Raw genomic sequence first — 20,931 nt, forward strand, 5'->3', positions numbered from 1 at the left:
TCACATTACAAAATGTATTATAAAAATAAATTACACAGCATGTGCCCACAGACCTGAAAGCTTTGCAAAGAGAAGAAAACTTTCTTTGGCACAAAGATTCAATTGCTTTTGCTACATTTGTTCATATCATCCACACTGTGGTTTTTAACTGTTAAATTGTATCCTCAAAACAAAATCACTGGAAGTCATAGGGTGTTTCCAGTCAACATCAGTAGCATTCAGGACCTTAGTGATGACTGAGGGCTGTGCTTGGTAATCTCATCTGGAGCTCATTCGCAACTGGTGAATGATGATGCTTTCTATAAAGAGAAGAAAGACACGGCATTTTCAATTAAACTCAAGTCAGTAGTTGATGTGAAGACCAGTACCACACCATTTCAATCAAAGACTGTAAATGTTAAAACAACAAAACAAAAACAGGTACATGAGGCCAATACCAACAGCTCTGCAGACTTCGCTATTGGGGATAACTTCTTTATATTTCATGGGTGTTTTACTTCCAAAATAAAGCTCTATAGAAACCATGTCTAATATTTTATATTAGGTTGATCTTACTCAATGAAAGAGCTAAGTAAGCATATAGTCATTACTATGTTTCCTGCAACTGTTCTCCCAGATGAACACTCTCTGTTCTGAACAATGCCCGAGTGCTGGGATTAAAGGCGTGCACCACCACCGCCCAGCTAACTTCTTTTTTCAGTGCATGTAGATTGGATGCTAATGAGGACACAGTTCCTTCATGTTCCACAGAAGTCAAGAAACAATTTTCTCTCTGACTACTGCTTTTGCATAACTGGCTAATGCTTTTTTTAATATATAAATTTATTCTTTTTGGCTAATTACCTTACTGATTTGAGTGAGTGTGTGTTGTGCATGCACACCTGTGGAGTTCAGAGGACAGCTTTTAGGACTTGGTTACCTCCCTTCACCATGTAGGTCCCAGGAACTAAACCCAGGTTGTCAGGCTTTCCAACAGATCTCTCTCCTCACTGAGCCACCCCACTGGCCCCATAAATTCATTCATGTTTTGTTTATTTGTTTGTGTTGGTTGCTTTTGGTTTTTTGTATTTGTTTTTGTTTTTCGAGACAGGGTTTCTCTGTGTAACAAGTCCTGGCTGTCCCGGAACTCACTTTGTAGACCAGGCTAGCCTTGAACTCACTTTGTAGACCAGGCTGGCCTTGAACTCACTTTGTAGACCAGGCTGGCCTTGAACTCACTTTGTAGACCAGGCTGGCCTTGAACTCACAGAGACCCACCTGCCTCTGCCTCCCACCGCCTGGCATTCATTCATTTTTTTTTTTAAGATTTAATTATTTATTATGTATACAGTGTTCTGCCTGCATGTATCCTGCAGGTCAGAAGAGGGCACCAGATCTCATTACAGATGGTTGTGAGCCACCATGTGGTTGCTGGGAATTGAACTCAGAACCTCTGGAAGATCAGCCAGTGCTCTTAACCCCTGAGCCATCTCTCCAGCCCTCATTCATGTTTTTTAAAACGATTTTTTACATTCATTTATTTGGTATGTGTAGGTGAGTGTACATGTGGAGGCCAGTCGATGACTTGTAGGCATTGGTTCTCTCCCCATACTATATGGATCCCTGGGATGGAACTCTGGCTTGGCAACATGTGCCTTTCTTTACCCACTGGGCCATCCCTCTTGCCCTCTTCAGTCTTGTAATAAATTTCAAAGCTGACTCGGTAATTAAAAGAGTCCAGCCACATCACAGACATTTAGTGTCACATTGTTTGATTGGCGTTCCTTTTGTATTAGCCTTTGTGCTCTCATCAGCTTGTGTCATCACATTTTTCATCCAGTCATTTTGAAACGATGTATGGAGGTAGTAGACCGTCGTGGGGACGGAGCTAGCTTGGTGAGAAGACCCAGTCCTGTAGTCACTGAGATTATGCAAAGCAGAAGAAAGAAAATGACTCCACCTGAAACCTTCACCTCGCTGTCAACCTATGGCAGTGATGCAAGTGCAGAAACACACCAGAGTTGCCACCACGAAGAGCGGCTGTGGTGTTGCTCAACTGTAGCATGCTTGCCTAGCACGTGAAAGGCCCTGAGTTCTTTCCTCCACCACCTACTCCATCCCCACCCCACCCCCCAAAGAAATAGTATTTCCACCTATTATTTTCACTTTAATTACAAACGCACACTATTACAACTTTATTTTACTTTGGTAGTTAATACTTAGGTAGCCATGAACTAAATTGCTTTACATCATAAACCTACCTACAGGTTCATGCTAACTGCGTGCTGGGTGATCCTCTGCAGAAAATGCTTTTGAATTTTGGTTTCATTAGCTGCCTCATGGAGGCCACTAGGTGGAGATATTTTCATTTCCCTTTCCAGCTTTTTGGCTTGTTTGGGTTTAAACAAAACAAAGTTTAGATGAAGAACATAAATGCCTTATACTTAAGACATTTGAAGGCTTTGCATAGCTTTAAAAATATACATGCAAATATATATATATATAGTTTTCTCTAGACCTAAAACACTTTTAAAAACTCTAAAAATGGATCCATCTTCAAGCCAGAAAAGTAAAAGCAGTTACTAAGATACTATGTAAAAATCATCTTCTAAGATTAAAATACTATTTCCTACTCATTGCTTTAAAAAAAAATTATGTACTATGTACCAAGGAATCTTCACGAGACCTACATCACAAATTCTGCTTCCAGAATGTAAGCATCTTCCCATTTCCTTCCTTAAGGAATTATAAAAGCAAATGTCAGAGAGGACTCCAGAATCATTGTTAGTGTGGATATAACTCAGAATGCTTGTTCTCACCAAGGATAAACAATCAAGGTACCAGAAATCATTGTAAGTTCCCCTGCATAGCTAACATTTTCGGCTTTTACACCTTTCTGAGTGTGCAAGCCTCTTCATTCCTAGAGTCGCCTTCTCTTGACATTTTACAATCCACACAACAATGCCTTTAGAATTCACATTTGGTGAAGGGTTGGCTGACGGTTTATACAGAAGAAACAATATCATGGTCTCACTATTTGGCTTCATTAGTACATGTAAATTAGCAAACTGGCAACCAATATGTAAATGTGTGTATTTATAGTAGACTTTCAGAAATACTTGATATTTCCAAACAACAGGTTGTTGTATATAAATTGTACCTTCATAATAAAGGATGTCTAATATCTGTAATTGCTTACGATATGTTTTCCTCACATCTCAAATGAACTCAAATAAGAATCACTCATCTGACACCTGAAATTATGAGAAATATTGTACAGCATAAGGTTTTGAAGTTGTTCATTAAATAGTTTTTTTTTTAATTGTTGAGAGGCCAGCAAGATTCCTCAGTGAGGTGACTCCAGCTTAATGGCTTGAGCTTGATCCCAGGACCCACATGGGAGAGAGAATGGACTCTTTCCAAGTTATATGTTCTGTGTCACATGTGACACACACACACACACACACACACACACAACACACACACACACACAGAATGAGGGAGGGAGAGGAATAAATAAATACATAAATCTTTTTTAAATTTTTGTTGTTGTTGATGATGGTAACAAAGTTGGCAAATATTTTTGCACCTCTTAGAAAGCTTTCATTGTATCCCAGAAAAGACCCACGCCTCAGTCCCCTGGGGTCTCTAAGGAAAGGTTAGAGGTTATTATGACCAGGCACAATTCTGTAACCAGTTTCTCTTTCTATAAACACATCTTTGTGACACTTGTAATTTGTAAAGTATTTAATAAACAATAAAGACCAATAATCAGCTGGGCGGTGGTGGTGCACGCCTTTAATCCCAGCACTCGGGAGGCAGAGCCAGGCTGATCTCTGTGAGTTCGAGACCAGTCTGGACTACCAAGTGAGTCCCAGGAAAGGCTCAAAGCTACACAGAGAAACCCTGTCTCGAAAACAAACAAACAAACAAAAACAAAAACAAAACAAAACAAAAAAAGACCAATAATCATAGTTAATTACCCACTTATTGGCAAACAAACTAACAAAAACACTTGGACTTGGGAGTTTTTAATACCCAGGCACTTATCGGCATAATTTTCTTTTACTTTTTTTTCTAATTGAAAGAAAAACATCTTTAAATTGTGAATGTCATATGCATATGGAGGACACTGGATTTTTATATACTTTTGACAAGAATTTACCAAAATTCAAACTTTCCATTTTTTTCACTTGTTATCATGCTGTTTTCTCCTTAAGAAACTGTGGGCAACATAGGAGACACATTATTTGCTATTCTGATATTGTTGTGATAAGGTGCCAATCTACTCTTTTGTTACACTAGCTGTTAGATAAGTTCCACACAAAGCAAACTAAACGTCATCACTTCCAAATTTTGCTTCATTTCTGACCTTACTTAGCACCTATTCCCTTGTGAGTGGTATCACAGAAACTTTTAACGAATCAGATGACTTGGATTTCAAAGCCACGTGAATGGGGTAGGATCTGGGGAGCATTCCCTTGAGTGCCGGAGTGGGACAACCTAACAGCAAGTTGGAAATCTGCTTCTTCCCGGGAGAGTGCTACAGAGTGGGAAAGATGTCCTCCCTCACAAGACATTACCTCCTTCCCATGCAATGTGTGTACTTTTGCTCTGCCAAGATATCTACAAAGAGCTCTTGAGCTCTGCGTTTTAAAAGGTCCCCTCCAGTAAATTCAACCAAACTCATCCAACAGCTGAACTCTAAGCTCACACAGCGAAGACAAAGCGTGGCAGCATCTTGCCTTGTAGACAGGCTTTGCATCTAGGGAGGAGGATGGCTTTGTTCGTAGAATATTTTACATCAACGTAAAGCGTTTCCTCATGGCTGTTGCCCATCTGGCTGCTGCGCTACAGCCTGCCTCCCTGTTCCATGACTCCCTTCTTACCAGGGACTCTGTGGAGGAGCCACACCAGCCTTCTTCTTCCCCTCTGCAAGCTTCCAAACCTCAGCTTTGAGCTCGCTGCTCTCCAGGTAACTTACCCACCTGCAGAAATGCCCTACAAATATCCTGTATGCCATTTAGAAGGGAGAACACCTAGATATTGTTTGTTTTTATGCATGTCCAATTTCCCTAAACTACATTGGGATACAATCCTATTATCACATTCAGAAATCCTGATAAAACATCTGTTTTAAATAGGAAGTCCAACAAACTTCCTCTGTTGGCTTGGGCTTGTACTCCTTGTTTTGGATTGAGCTCAGCTAATTAAAAATACTTCCGATAATCAGTTCTGTCATTTGTTCCAGAAAACTTTTGAACCGGATGATATCATCTCTCTTGGGGTTTCATAATCATTGAGCCCTTTATTTGATTCCTTCCCAAAAACAGTTCTTCCTCCACCATCACCAGCTCAAATAAGCCCATCGTCTAAGTTATAGGAGTCACCAATAATTGTTACTAATCACTTACTTTTCAGGCAAGCCAATCCTTACCTCTAGCACTGAATGTTATTCCCAGAACAAGCAAATTTGAACTGCTTCCCTCAAATACAACATTATCTATAAATAAAAGGAAAATGATGGGAACATATGTAAATTTTGAGCCCCCTGTGCCCAGGCTTTACTCTTTCAGGCACGCAGACTAAATGTTTAAACCTATCTTTAAAGTTAGAACTGTTAGGGTAAGGGTCCTGGAGAGACAGCTCAGCAGTTAAGAGTGCTTACTGCTCTTGTAGAAGACCTGGATTTAACTCCCAGCACCCACGTGCTGGCTCTTAACCACCAGTTGCTCTAGTTCTAGGGAATCCGATGCCTTCTTCTGGCCTCTACAGGCTCCTACATGCACCTGGTACACATACATACAATCCCCAGATAACTTCAGGACTTGGGATTGGGGAAACAGCTCAGTCCATGACATGCTTGCAGTACAGGCATGAGGACCTGAGTTTGGTCCCCAGAACTCATCCCAAATGCTGGGTGTGACGATGTGCTTATAGTCCCGCACTAGAGAGGCAGAGACAGGTGACTAGATCTTGGGTGTTCAATGACTGACTAGCCACTCTAGCCTCATCAGTGAGCAGCAGGTCCCAATTAGATAACCTGTCTCAAAACAACAACAACAAACCCAGTGTGTGTGTGTGTAGGGGGGGGGGATTGGGGGAAGGCTGGATATAGCTCTGCAGTACTGGATACTCTTCCAGAGGACTTGGGTTCACTTCCTAGCAACCACATGGTGGCTCATAACCACCTGCAAGTTCAGTTCCAGGGGATCTGATGCCCTCGTTGGCCTCCGTGAGCACCAGGTTTGCACACAGTGCACAGTCACACATGCAGACAAAACATCCATACACACAAAATGATTTCTTTTACTTAAATTATAAAGACAATTGCCACCTTTATCTGTAATGTCTGAATCAGCCCCTGCCACCTCTGTGACTCTGCAGCTCTGTCCATCACATGTTCAGAACACAACAAAATAAAGAGAACCCAAATAAGAAAATAATCATTAGTTTCCTGGGGGACGGGGTGGTGTAAACCAGGTTCTTGCAAGCACCTTGCCATATACATTGAAGTAATCATAGTATGACTGCAGAGGGAATCCAGAATCATCTAGTGAAATGCTAAACCACAAGCCATAGCAAGGTGATTTGCCAAAGGACACACAGAATTTTGGCGACAGAAAAAAAGTGCTACTCCAATCTCCTGGTTTTCAGCCTTCTCAGTAGCTTGTCCACTGTTCATCAACACCCTCTTTCTGGAGGATCTCATTAGTATTTATCCTAAATCTGAACCCTGCTAGAGGGTAGTGATTTTTGGTTTATAAAATGAGGAGTGTCTTTCATGAATCTGAAGAGCATGCCTACCCTCTGAGGCATCCCCTGGGGAAGCCAAGAAGAGGGAGGAAGGGGAAAAGGCACTTATAAATCTGAAAATGTCTTTGTGCTTCCCATCAAGGCACCTGGATTTCCTCCAGCCCCACCAACTTCACCCCATGTTCTCACTTGGGACTTGTTAATTCCTCCAGCGAGATCCTCACAGGGTTGCAATAGGAGAACACCTTATCAGGCCCACTTCTTGCCATTTCAGGGGCTGGCTTCACTTCTCTACCATCAGTACCAAGCTTTTTATGGTGATGGGCAAGCCTTTCAAATCCTAAGATAGATCCTAAGATTATAGTTCATCTTCCTGGAGACAGTTGTCTGTGTAAGAAACTCGGAACAGGGAAGGACGTAACTGCCAGACAATAGAAATGAGGGCAATACAGGACAGAGAAACAAGTTGAGCAATTCCATGAGCTCAGAGTGTAACATGACTCAGAACAAGGGAAAGGTGCTCAGATCTGAGAGCTACAGAGCCCGGCCATGGAAATGCCACTGTATCCTGTTTGGGATGAGAATTCTTTAAAGGCTTCACTAGAGGGAGGTTATGATCAACATGCACATTGGAAAGCACAATGACAAACAAATCAAGGTTCCGAGAGACGATGACAGCCGGACGGCGTGAGAGTGATGTGAGTGAGAAGTGATCACAACCTCAATTTTAGGCACTGATGACAGAAATGGAAATGTGGGATTGGATGCTAGAGAAGTGAGGGGGTTAGAGCAAACAGAACTTGCTGAAGAATTCCACTTGGACGCAGAGAAGGAACCTACCACAGGTGACTGAGTTCCTAGCTCTGGTGACTGACAGGATCAGATCATCACTGCCGAGCTAGAAAGTAATAGAGAGGTCTTGGGAGAAGGATGGAGAGGTGCTGAGGATGGTTATGAGACAGGTAGACTGGGCAGAGACACAGTACGAAGCTGGATAACACAGTTGGGATAGAGGTTTGGGAGTCATCAGCATGTGGGTGGCCACTGAAGCCGTGGAAGTGTATAAAACAACCAGAACAAGCTTGCAAAGGAGCTCTTGACAGATGAGTGAGACACATCAATCTTAACAAGAACAGGGAGCTAAAGTAGGGAGCGAGAGAGCCTGATGTTTGATCATGGGGGGGAAAAGAACACAGCCTAAAACAATTGTCACCAAAGCCCAGAGATTTATCTTCAGGGAAAACCAAAACTGATCTTAGAGGTCCTGGTCACAGGGACAATGGACAGCACAGACTGAAATGGGGCCATGGAAAGTTGACACATGGGAACAGTGGCACATCACCTCCCCTAACCTACTTCTAGAAGCATGACCTGCTTCAGAGAGGTTAGTACAGGTGTTCTTTCTATAGAAACTACAGAAAAATGCACTTTTGAAACAGAACGTGGGTGTTTAGACATGAAAGACAAGGAATAAAAGAAGACAGGTTCCAGGGCCTGGAAGGTGAAAGCAAGTTAAAGCAGTTGATGCACAAGCCTGACGCCGGAGTTAGGTCCCTGGAACCTGTGGTAGAAAGAGAGTCAACTCCTGAAAATTGTCCTCTGACCTCTTCATGTGGGGCAAGAGGGGAGGGGAGGAGAAGAGAAGAGAGGAGGGGAAGGGAGAGGAGGGGAGGGGAGGAGAGAAGAGAGGAAGGGAAGGGAGAGGAGGGGAGGAGAAGAGAGGGGAGGGGAGGGGAGGGGAGGAGAGAAGAAAGGGAAGGGGAAGGGAGGAGAGGGGAGGAGAGGAGAGTCTGGATTCAGTTCAGGCAAAAGGCCCACAGCCGGGCAGCAGTCTTGGAGGACAAGCAGTCCAGCTTGAGGGAAGGAAGCAGAGAGCCATACTAGGAAGGCCTCTGTGGGGAAATAGAAAACTGCTGTGTTTAAGTGTAGGAAAAATTACTGATGGGTGTTTGGCAAACCAAATGGAGTGTTTGGGAAAACTAAAATAGATACGTGGGAAACCAAACAGATGAAAGATTAAAGTAATTATTCCTTGGAAGAAGTGTCAAGAGGAAGAGAGCACACTGCTCGTCCACAGCTTGGCTCAGCAGGGAACCATATTCAAATTTGCACTGTGCACACTTTATAAACACTTAGAGTATATAACTGCTATATCAAAAATATGTGACGCGAGCCAGGCGGTGGTGGCACACACCTTTAATCCCAGCACTTGGGAGGCAGAGGCAGGTGGATCCTGGTGAGTTCAAGGCCAGGCTGGTCTACAGAGCTAGTTCTAGGACAGCCAGGGCTACACAGAAACTCTTTAAAACAACAACAACAACAAAGAGATAAATAATAAAAGTAAATAAATAAGTAAATGTGACATGATCATGTTGAGAGGCTAGATAAGAGGGAAAAGTTAGAAGTTTAAATGTTCACCACCAAAACAATAATAGGAAGACATAATATATCTAAAATCCAGAAATAAGAGACTAGAGTACAAGAACATTGTACAAATATGTAGACAAATGTCTGAAGAAATGGGTAAGAGTTGGAGAAGATGTCCCCAAGGAAAACCTTGGGTCAGAAGGAAAAAGTAAGGAATGACTATTTTTATTGTCTTCTATCATGGACTGATATTTTAACAACATGTATGATGGATTATTTTTTAAAAAGAAAAGGTTGAGGCTGCTTTAGCAGTTACAAGCACGCTCTGCTCTTGTAGAAGGCTGGTGGTCAATGCACAGCTGGGTAGCTCCCAACTGCTGATAACGTGACCTCCAGGAGATGCAACGTCTCTGGCCTATGAAGGGTACCTGCACTCCTATGCATTGATCCCCACACATGAACATGATTAAAAACCATGTCTCTAAAAAAGTAAATAAATAAATAAATAATAAAATGTTAAGGATGAGCTTGCAGTGTGGGAGTAGAGGCAGAACATGTTTACTGTCCTGTCAACAGCTTAGGTGGGCATGGGTGGAGACGGTAGGAGCTATAGAAAAAAGCCTGCACAGATGAAGAGCAAGGTTCACTATGCTAGAAGGTGCTAGAGTGTGTTTATTGCCTGCATAGAAATGACAGATAAAAAGGAGAATCTAAGGCTGGAAGTGTAGCACAGTGGTGAGCACTTATGGAAAGGGAGAGGGGAAGGTAGAGAAAATTTCTCTCTCTCTCTCTCTCTCTCTCTCTCTCTCTCTCTCTCTCTCTCTCCCCCCCCCCCCCCCCCGTTCTTCACGCACATATCTCCCTTCTTTTATTGCTTCAGATTAAAAACTAGGATGTTACAGTGCTAGACAAGTGCCCAGCACAGAACCATCTCAACAGCCCCCATGTTCTCTTCTCACCAATATTCCTATGATTTTGCTCAGCACAGAAGTCTCATTCTTCCCTCAGTACTCTGAACTTACGAAGGAAGGAGAACTCCAAGTCTTCTTCACATTTTGCACTCCTGGGTATGTTTCACACTGAAATGATACTCTCCTTAGGCTAAACCTCAATGCTTGGTCTTCATTTCATTCTTGAAAACAACCAAGTAAAGGATCTATTGAAACCCTTAATGAATATATTAACATCTCGAGAGAGACCCAACTGCTATCCATCGACCTGTCCTCCTGTAAATATGATAGGAAGCCAGTGGCCCTGTTTAACCAAATGCCCTAGATATGAAGCTCACAGCACTGATGTGATAGACGCGCTGCAGCAATAGCCCATATCAGAGCATTTCCAGGACCATGTGTGGCAGGTAGTCACCATCATGGTGTCCTCAATATATTCAGTTGATTCACAGGTATGGAAGACCAAGGTCTCCTCTTTAGCTGTGTGGATTGTACCAGCACATCCCTAAATAGTGAACTCTGTGGAAATGACATGTGCCCTACCTCTTAGGATTTCTCACTGCAGGATCCAGACAGTAGTTATATACTATACACGTCCGCCATTGTGAGACTGCTTTTATTTTAGCATACAATAGGATTCACAACAGAGAAAAGAGTCTAAACTTTTAGCCCATTCACTCCTACAAAGTATATCAAGCAGCATCTTAAAAACATTTACCAATGGAAGACAGAGTCAGGCTGCATTTAATCCCCCACTTCCTATCCCCTGTGTATTCCACTTCTAATGCGTACTTAAAAAAAAAAAGGCTATCCAATAAATGTACAGTTGGTTCTAAAATTACAAAGAGAAACTTCCCGGCGGTTGCTTTCTGTCATTTCTGAAGTGACTATGTATTGTTCTGCCAAGTTTTCTTAGCAGTTGTACTTTGTCTGTGGCTTTATGCCAGATCTACATACATAAACATCCTGTACATTCACTGTTAAGGCCCTCTGAGCACTCTCCCAGGAGTGATATCAACTTCCAGGAGGAAGTGATGTAACCATGGTGTGGGCAGGTAGAAGCAAGACGATCAGCCAGTGACACTGTGAGTGTCAGCCACTTAAAGAAAGTCAAGCAGAGCCAAAAGGGGCCCAGCAGTTGACGCTGTTGTTGCTCGAGAGCAGAATGTCACAGAACAGTAATACCTCATACCTCACAAACACAAGGTAGGCACTAGTAAAACAAGGAATGGCCTTGTCTTTGAGAGGGTTGGATGTCCATTGATTAGAGTGCAGAAAGCCCCTTAAGAAACACAAGTCCATATTCTAACCGGCAAACTGTCTTGTCCAATGATCATACACATCATACGTATCTTAGCTAATCTCTATTTCTCTTTAACCTTCCTGACCCAGCATTCTGGGTTGTTGTTAATGTGGTTGCTAAACATATTTTAATACATACACTGAGAACCAGTGAGCAGCTGGAGACAGATCTGCCTAAAGCGTGTGTAGAGAATTGGAGGCGGCCACACCCACCATCACACATACAATTCAACCCGTGTTCTGTAGGGTATAAGGCATCTGGTTCAGAAAGGAATGCAGAGAGGCGCTTCATTGTGAAACATTGGCTCACAGTCTGAAAACAAAGCACACGTCTTCTTTTTCCAATTCGTCTTTCTCAAACACCCAAAGAGTGTGCTCTCCCATGTGATTTGGGAAATTTAAGAATTCAGAAATGGAAATGTACAAATCTGGAACTCTGTAGTTACTGTAATTTTATAAAATTCACCTATGTGACTCAGAAATTTTGGCAAAGATATGGCCTGCATGAGATGGTGGTATGCTAAGCTGTAGTTTACCAGCCTGGAGCTCATTTGTGGTTATATGACCATGAAGCACAAAACCTACTTTTTCAGGGTTAATCTCACAGACACATGGCATTCTGCATTTACACTCTGTCCCATGCTTATTAGAACATGCTCAAAAATTAAAGAAAATTATTCAAACATGAGTAAAACTGACAGTCATAATAAAGTACTTGCCCACACCACACATACCAACAGGCACACACACACACCCCAAATCATGATCTGTTCTACATCTGCAAACAGAGTCCACACTTAACCAAGGAAAATACTGAGTTCAATTAAGCTATGGATGATGTCACTTTTTCCTTGGCATTGGAGTGTCTAAATTTGCTTTCTGCTGTTTTTTCTTCGTCACTGTTCCTGTTGAGCTTTTAAGGGGACATTTGGCCGCTCTGGTCCACTTCCCTACAATTTCAACCAATTGCACACTTGAACAGAGCAGAACTCTGATCCTAATGGTTCAAAGTTATTGTCTACGGAATCCTGGGAGTGGTTTGAGGTGGCCATAACTTCTAGAATACACACAAACACACACAAATAAATCAAACTCTCTTTTTCAGATTCCACAGTTCATCTTCGTTTTATTTCATGTCAAGTTGTTTCCTGAAGTCATATGAGGAGCTTTTGTTTTTCCAGATTTTAGAGGCCCTGCAATAGCTTTGAAAAATTTTTCCTTACATCACATATATTCAACCCAAGACTTGATAGTGCACAATGACAATGGTTAAACTCTGTCTTACTTCAAAATAGTTTTTTTTTTTCTTTTTTTGGAAAAAAAAATGTAGAACTAAGTCTATTAAACTTGGCTTACAATTAGAAAATTTGGGAGCCAGCCTTCAGGAGCATGTGATTTGGCCCCCAAATCTCACTGGTGAAGAGACTGAGGGCTTCTTAGCCGATGAGCTAAATTCGATGGGGCCACATGCTAGAAGTAAAACTGAACTCAGGCCAGACCCTGTCTCAGGGTCAGCATCTTCAACAAAGCGTTCAGCAAGCAGCAGTTTTGCTAATCAGTTCTATTTCCCTGCATTGAAACAAATGCACAAAATAGGAAAAAAAGAAAAGAAAAGAAAAGAAAACACATGGCTATTAGATGATTATTTTATAAACAAGATACTTAAAACTTAAGTTAGTAGTACATGTAAAGGGTCGGCACACACAGAGGCAGGTTGGTTTCCATAGCAGCAGTAGCATCCTTACAACATACCCCCTTAGCCACTGCCCTCAGCCCTTCCCCCCTCCAAGAGAGGCAGTGCCGCTGGCTGCAGATTTCTTCAGCTCTATTTTCATAGACTGAGTCTCAGCTCGAGGCTGGAATTTGGTCAGATTTCCTGCTCCTGGGGCTGCCACTACTGGCTTTCCAGCTTTCATACCTTTTGACATGGGAATGCGGGTGGGGGTAGGCCGCTGAGATGACCCATCTTGTCCCGACTGTAAAGAGAAAACAAAGACAAAAGGGATACGTTGGTGAGTGGCCCCAGTTAGGCCCTAAACCTGTGCGTTGGCATAATTCCTGCCACAAAGGAGCATCCACAACAACCCGTCCCAGGGAAAAGGACTCAGAAAGCTGGGGTTGGCATCTAACCTACCTGGAACCCTTCCTTTCCCCTTCCTAACACCTATGCAGAATTTCCCTCCCAAACCCAAGTTCACCTTCTTTATCCCTACCCAAGATGACCTCAAAACCTAGTTCTTAGAGGCATGCCACTGTCCTGTTTTCCTACCATTTCAGAGGAAGTGGCTTTTTTCACCTACTTAGGACCTCAGTCTTTTTAATTGGCACCCTGACCACGCCCATCTTCTTGCAATGTTCCTCCCAGCGCATTGCTTTGGTCTCTGTCTGAGTCTGGCCCATGCTTCCAGTCTCTGACGACTCCTGTCTTCTCCTGATGGTTCATCCGACCCTGCCTGCCTCCTAGATGTGCCACCACGTCCTGGTCTCAGCCCTTTTAGTAAGGTTTCCACTTCTACCCTGAGAATCCCCTTGCTTGGAACTCCGTGCACCCCAGCCCTAGAACCTCTCGCCTCCAGCCCCTTCTGCAGTGCAGATCTAGTTTCCAACGACTCGCTGGACATAGGCGGCAGCATCACGTGGCATCTCAGAAAGTGTCCCACTGCTTGCTGTCATCCCCTGCAAATGTCCTTACATTTCTCACCCTGCTTACACCGCAAAGACAGGAACCCCTGAGCCACCCTCTGCGTGTACGCTGTTGTAAAAATTCTTGTTGTTTTTCTCCTCTTCCTTCTGAGACTGGTTCTTACTATGCAGTGCTGGCTGGACTGAAACCTGCAGCCCTCCTGCCCGTTTCCCGAGTGCTGGAATTACTAGCATCTACCACCATACCCGGTTCTCAGTTCTATTTTCAACATGTCCCTATTTACATTGTCACGGCCACCGTTTAATCCTATACCATCTCTAGCCTAGAGAACTGGAATGGCACTTGTTAGCCTGTGTTCTCTCCTATTTGTCCTTTCAGATGTTTGATGGAGATATCTTTCGGGAATTACGTGAAATATTTTCAGGATCATTCGTTAACTTTCCAGTGACTCCCTTTATCTATTCAGAGAAACTAAATGTGGGTTTCCTAAGCCAATGCCTAATCCTGAGTGTGTTTGCATATTCTGCACCTGCACTTTCCCAAGGCCACTTCTACAGCACAAGGGGATCCCTCACTATGCCCCAAACTCACCAGGCCGCTTCATCTGGCCACGCCTTCACACATTCTGCTCATCTATGCGCTCCTCCCCATGCCTTCTGACCTGTGGTGCCTCCTCTGGTAGTTCCTTTGTGCATACCTTTATCAGAACAATTAAGTTGTTCTGCCTCACTGACTTGGGAACATTTACAGATCTCTACGCCCCAGCACGGAGCGCCACAGCGGAAGTGTGGCTGAGGCACAATTAAAAAGTAAACGAATGAGCACCCAAATGAACTAGCTTCACGAATTATATTCTGAGAGTAGTCTCCTAAACCTTTTTGCTGATCTAAATTTTATTTTGTCGAATTTACCAAAATACATGGACCGCCATCATTTAGGCCTGTGCAATAATCATACGTAATTGTTTTTTAAATCTTATTTGTGTATAGGGCTTGCGTGGTAGTCAGAGGGTAAGAATATCAATCTGAACTTCAAAAATGAGGAGATGCAGCAGAAAAAGAAGAATCTGCTCTACAATACAATGATTTACACCTCCACTATCTGTTTACAAAATGCAGAGACAAAAGGCCTTGCCCAACAGAGCTATGCTTTGTCCTGCTGAGAAACAGTGCAGCATCCTTTGAGAAAGCTAACAATGCTGAATGCTGCTTGACTCCAGGGGAGCCAATCACTCAAAGCTTTCCTGCCAAAGCAAGGCCGATTCACACTACAAAGTCTGCCTTGAATCTGTACACAGAGAATTAGTGTAAATGATACTAAGGATATCGGAAGACGGGCCATGGCTCATGTATTTCAATAATGAGTTTGCTTTGAAGAGATTTCACCAAAAGCTATAGAATATGCTCTGTAGCTAAGAATCGCAATTTCTAGCCTGTTAGTTTGAATTGATATTTAAGAGGTATGTGCTGTTGTACAGGAAATTTGTCCCTGAACCTACAGATCCAAAACAGCAGGATCTCCACGACACAGGACAACAGGATGTCCAAGAGGATCCCCAGTGAAAGCCTGTTATTGGTGGTGCAGCAGAAGCCAGAGGCCTCGAGCCAGACCAATGAATGACTCCTGGCAATGAACACTTGCAAGTAAAGATGAGTGGAGTAAAGGGTATGCTGTGTGACTCAATGGGCCACACTACAGCTTCCATGACAGGATTCTTCCCCCGGCCCCACCCCGGCCCCTATCTCTTATTTGTTTGGTTTGGTTTAGTTTTTTCTTTTAAATTTGCTTTTGTTTTATGGGGAGGTTGCAAGGGCAGAGGGTGGATACGAGGGGACAGGGAAATAGGTGGGATCAGAATGCATGATGTGAAATGCACAAAGAATTAGTAAAAGTTAAAAAAAAAACTCTTATGTTCTAAGAAATTAGAACTTCTGTTGGGCCTCACAGCCAGTGATAATAATATACCTTGAGGTCACTTAGACTACTGTGTACTCAGCCTGTTTATTTAGTCTGCTTTTAAGAGAACAGTGTAACAGTTTTACTTGCTGCAGACTTCCCATGTGATCAATATTTATCACTTAAGCTAATGCATAGTTGTAATCTTAAGTTATATACTCTTCCATACCCCTGACCCAGAATAATGCATGTGTGTTATGATAATCATTTGCTAGAAAACACAAATAAAAACTGAAATCAGTCTTAAAAAAAAAAAAGAAATTTGTCCCCAGTAAATGGAGACAGTTGTTAGAAGTATTTGAAAAACACAATTTACACTTAAGATGTACTTCAGACATTTTCAAACTTATCATCTCATCTAGTCATCAAATAAATATTTATGAAAAATTCATGCTCTTTGCAAGATATTGTTAACTAAAATACAGATTTTAGACATATAGAGTCACTTTTCCATTTAAAAGATTTTAATATGAAAATTTTTCACTCCTAATTTTGGAATAAAGTATGGCTGTGACCATACATAATCACTACTGAACATTTACACCATGGAAATAAACCTGGAAACAGTTTTAACTCTTCCTGTATATAGACTACTTATTTTTTTTAAAGTATTTTGAATATAGAAAAAAAATCACATTTTAAACCTTCTGATTATTCTATAGCACCATTTCAAAGAGATTGTCTTTGCAAGTATGTTTTGGGGTCTCCATAAATTTACGTGAATACATGAAATATTTTTATTGATTCAATTGATCAAAATGTGAATTTTTAGTTCTAGGTGAGATCTTTTTCCATCTGTGTAGGCAGGCCAGGGGTTTCTTTTTTGTGCTGGGGCTGGTTAGTTTCCTCCCCCCCCCCACTCCCCCACCTCCCCCCCCCCCCACCTTGCTTGCACTTCGCTCTGGGTCCTCCTCTACTCACCACCGACTGGGTTCCTCGTGTGGATGATGTTGTGACCGGGGTTATGGTTATAGTGCTGGTCACTTTGCTAGCACCAGGTCGTGAAGAGAGGTGGTTCCTGGGAGAGCGAAGGACTGTGCCTGTGGAAACCTCCTTCTCAGCTGTCACATTGACAGGCCTGACGGTGATAACGGGACTCACGCCTTCAGCTGCAGGCCCCGAGGATCGTTTAAACTGAGAACCCAGGTGAATGTGAATTTTATTGTCTTCCGTGGTGATGATATTGGCATTGGAGTTGTACTTCCGCACCGGGGTGGGAACAGTTTGTTTTTCTGGGGTGACTTTGAGGATAGTCCTTCCCATTGGTACTTCCTGGGATTCAGGAGAGACAGCAATTTCAGAGGGGGCTGCGGATGTTGACACCGTCATGATCTGGATGGGAGACGCGGGCCGGTCTGCAAAGGCACCCCTTCCACCTTCCGGGCTCTTCTCTCTGGAAATAGTAGTAATCGTGACAGGGGACATGGCTCGTTCTGGGCCGAGAGTCGGATCTGCACTTTTGGGCTTTGGCGACATGACATTGGGTGATGGAATAATGGTTATCCTTGGTTTCTGATTGCCTAAGGTAGGAATGACGGTGGTACTAGAGAAAAACTCTTCAGACGTGGGGCTTGTGATCTCCAGGGTCGCGGTGCTGTTCTCGTGGTCTGGTGTCACGCGGATGTGCAGGGGCTGGCCCTGCTTTGGTGCTAGGACCAGCTCCCCGGGGTGCCCTGCACCTGGGTTTGACCGAGGCCCTTTCTCCTGTGGGGTAGAAGGGCCGTTTTCTCTTTTTCTCATCCAAGGAATCCAGGACTTCCTCATGGTGAGCTCGTTGGCTGCTGGGGGATACCTGTCAAGGACCGAGGACCGTTCCATGGGCTTCTTCAGGCCCACCTGTCGAAGATTGCTCATGATGTGATTTTCTTCCTGGAAGGATTTGCGAATGAACACAGCCGGGGTCTCCTCCTCCGCAGCATCCCCGCACACAGCCTCGGTCTGCACTCCGGTGGAGGCCACCGGCACGTCCACCATCCTCCTGCCGTTCCCGCTGGGCCTGAGGGCGCGGCTGTAGCGCTTGGACAGCTCCAGCTCTTTGGTCAGATTGAGAACCTCCCGCCCCATGTTCTTGTTCTTATTCTCTTCTTCCATAAACCTTTGCTGAAGGACCGAATAGTCCACCTGGAGCTGGGACAGCTGGTCTTCTTTGTTCATCAGCTCGTGGATCTTCTCCTTGAGAGCCTGCACCTCAGCCTGCAAATCACGACTCTTAGCCTCCTCCAGCCGAAACCTGTGCCGCAGCTCGGCTTCCTGGCTCACAGCCTCTCCTTTCTCTATGGCTTTGTTCTTGGCCATTTGGTGCTTGATTTCTTCCAGCTGCTGCGAGAGGAAGTTTGCCTTATCCTGCTCGGTTCTGAACTTCTGCTCCAACTGGTCATACTCATCCTCCGTCTTCATCAAGTCGCCTTCCACCACCTCCAGCTGCTGGAGACGCTTCTTCAGCCTCTCGATTTCCAGCGTTAGTTCCCTGATCTTATTGTCCTCAGGGCAGGTGAACTCAGGCCCCTTGCCTGACCTCCCTCTGTTTATCTCCCTTTCCACCTCCTCTATGCCATCAAGCCGCTTCTTCAGTACGTCGACGCTGCAGCTTAGTTCACAGGACCTCTCCTCTTCATTTCTCAGCTTACCCATCAATTCATCCCTCTCCTTTGTCAAACTGGACACCTTTTCCTCCATCTCGGACTTGAGTTTTAAAAGCTTCTTGCTTTCCTCGATCAGTTTTTCAGTGACGTCCATAACCTTTCCCTGTTCCACCTTAAAGTTTTTATTCAACCCGTCCACTTTTCTCTCTTCCTGCTTTATTTTTTCCATCATATTTTTCCTTTCGTCCACCAGCATCACAGTGAAGGACTTGAGCTTCGTGAGGTCATCTTTGAGGCTCAACTCAGCCTTCTCCAGTCTACTTTCCGAGCACTCGAGTTCTTTAACGCGACTCTTGACCACCTCCAGCTCATTCAGCAGGTCTTTGGTTAGATTCTTCTCTTTCTCCAGGTTCAGATGGAGCTGGGAGCATTCCGACTTACTCCTGCTGAAGGCTTCCTCCAGCTTCTCCAGTTCCGACATCCTCTTCTGCAGCTTCTCCACTTCCAGGCGAAGCTCCTTGCTGTGGTGTTCCTCCTCCTGCAGCTTCTTCTTCAGCTCCCTGCACTGGGCCTCGGTCTTAGTGATCTCTTCATCCTTGCCCTCCATCTCCAGCACGCGCTTGCGCAGGCTTTCCACCTCCGCCATCAGGCTGGAGTTCCCGCATTCCCCTTTGGAGATTTTATCCCTCAGCTCCTGAAGCTCTTCCTCGGCCTTCTGGAGGTTTTTGTTGGTCTCTTCCAGTTCTTCGATCCTTTGAGATAAGCCAACCAGCTTGAGTCGAAGTTGTCTGTTGTGAGACTCCTGGTTCGCCAGTTTGGCATTCATTTCTTCGTGCTCCTGGGAGAACCTCGAGGCCTTGTGTTCGAAGTCCACTTCTAACTTGAGCAGTTTCTGGCGGTCTTCTTTGGATTTGTAGGTGACGGCTTTGAGCTTCTCTTCCTCCTCCCTCAGTTTCTGGGTGAGGTCCTGCACTTTCTGACTCTGCAGGCCCAGCTGCTCAATGTGCATCTGCCTCTCGTCCACCAGCATGAGTGCGAAGGACTTCAGTTTCACAAGCTCGTCTCGAAGTTTATTGAGCCTCTTAGCATTTTCTTTTTCTTTGCGGGCTTGGTAAGCCTTTTCTTGTTCAAGGAGCTTTTTCAACCTAAAAACCAAAACATAAGCTCTATGTTAAGAGAGGAATAAGCACATCGATAAAGTCTTAGATTTAAAAAAAAAAAAAAAAGCTATACCATGGTCCCTTATTACTGTAGAATAGTATGGCTTACTCTTGGCTCTCAGAAAAATTAATGAGAAGCCAGGCTAGTAATCCCCCTTGGAGAGGGACAGTGACTACTAGGGGACATGAGAAGGGCTCAGAGGGCAGTAGTTTCTGTTTTATGATTTACTTGCTGGATTGTTTAATTTATGACATTTCATAAGCTGAACATGGGATATGAGTACCTTAGGTTGGGCAACAATAATGACTTTATGTAGTGCTTTCTGCATTCCGGGAACTAGTGTGTACTTTATCCTAACAGGAACCCTATGAGAAAAGTACTGCTTCTTCACCTTCATGTGGGCAGGGGGGAGTGGGACATGGGAGCACATGTAACCTGCTCCATACACACAAAGTGAGTGGCAGTGCTGGAATTCATCTCAGCCACCAGGCCTCCAGAATCCTTACTTATCTCTGCCACACCGTCTAACTTCAAGGGAGAAATCTACTTAAATAAAAGAGACAGATCAGAAAAGGACTTACAGACCTTTTTATTTTGAACCTTTGAAAGAGACTACACAAGCCAGATGTGGTGGCAAATGTCTTTAATCCCAGTACTCAGGGCGCAGAGGCAGGTGGATCTCTGAGTTCAAGACCAGTCTGGCCAACAGAGAGAGTTCCAGGACAGCCAAGACTACACAGAGAGTCCCTGTCTCAAACAAACAAACAAACAAAAAAACCCACAACCCTCCCAAATAACTACATAACTATCATCTTATAGGGAGAAGGCAAAATATGCTCCGATACAAAAGCTTCTCTGCTCAAGCATTTCCGTTGACACGATCTGCTAAACAATGACCCGAAGCTAAACACTGGACACATAAGGGTTCATTATACTAGTCACTTTGTTTTTGAGAGTATTTGAAACTTTCCATATGGGAATTTTTAATTCTCCTTTGAAGTTTTAACTTCTCCCTGTTTCCCCAAGTCTCAGTTCCTTTCATCTCTGATATTCTAACATTCCTTATAGCGTCATGATACTCTGTAATCTGTGGTTATGATTCTTCCATTCTTCCTCACATTTTCAAAATTAAATCTGCTAGATATTTCTAAATTTTTATTTGATAGTCTAACTTGTGCTTTTTTTAAGAAGTATTCTTTCTGTTTTGATCCGCACATATTGGTGAATTTATCTT

The 20,931-nt window shown here is 43.6% G+C and overlaps 1 protein-coding gene across 3 annotated transcripts in view; it reads right to left on the reverse strand.

Annotated features, from left to right (window-relative positions):
- Positions 1 to 20,931, reverse strand: part of Filip1 (filamin A interacting protein 1) — a 166,728-nt gene continuing 145,797 nt past the window's right edge. The window contains exons 5-7 of one of the 3 annotated variants that reach the window (XM_028879851.2): positions 16,876 to 19,681; positions 13,273 to 13,330; positions 1 to 299 (exon numbers count right to left, since the gene is read on the reverse strand). In XM_028879851.2, coding sequence (XP_028735684.1) covers positions 259 to 299; positions 13,273 to 13,330; positions 16,876 to 19,681 — 2,905 coding nt within the window. In that variant the 3' untranslated portion in view covers positions 1 to 258. Of the gene's footprint in view, positions 300 to 12,460; positions 13,331 to 16,875; positions 19,682 to 20,931 lie in introns of those variants that run through there. The other 2 variants (XM_028879852.2, XM_028879849.2) reach the window with 2 other exon arrangements.

The sequence above is a fragment of the Peromyscus leucopus genome, chromosome 7 (assembly GCF_004664715.2).
Source record: "Peromyscus leucopus breed LL Stock chromosome 7, UCI_PerLeu_2.1, whole genome shotgun sequence".
Classification (NCBI taxonomy): domain Eukaryota; kingdom Metazoa; phylum Chordata; class Mammalia; order Rodentia; family Cricetidae; genus Peromyscus; species Peromyscus leucopus.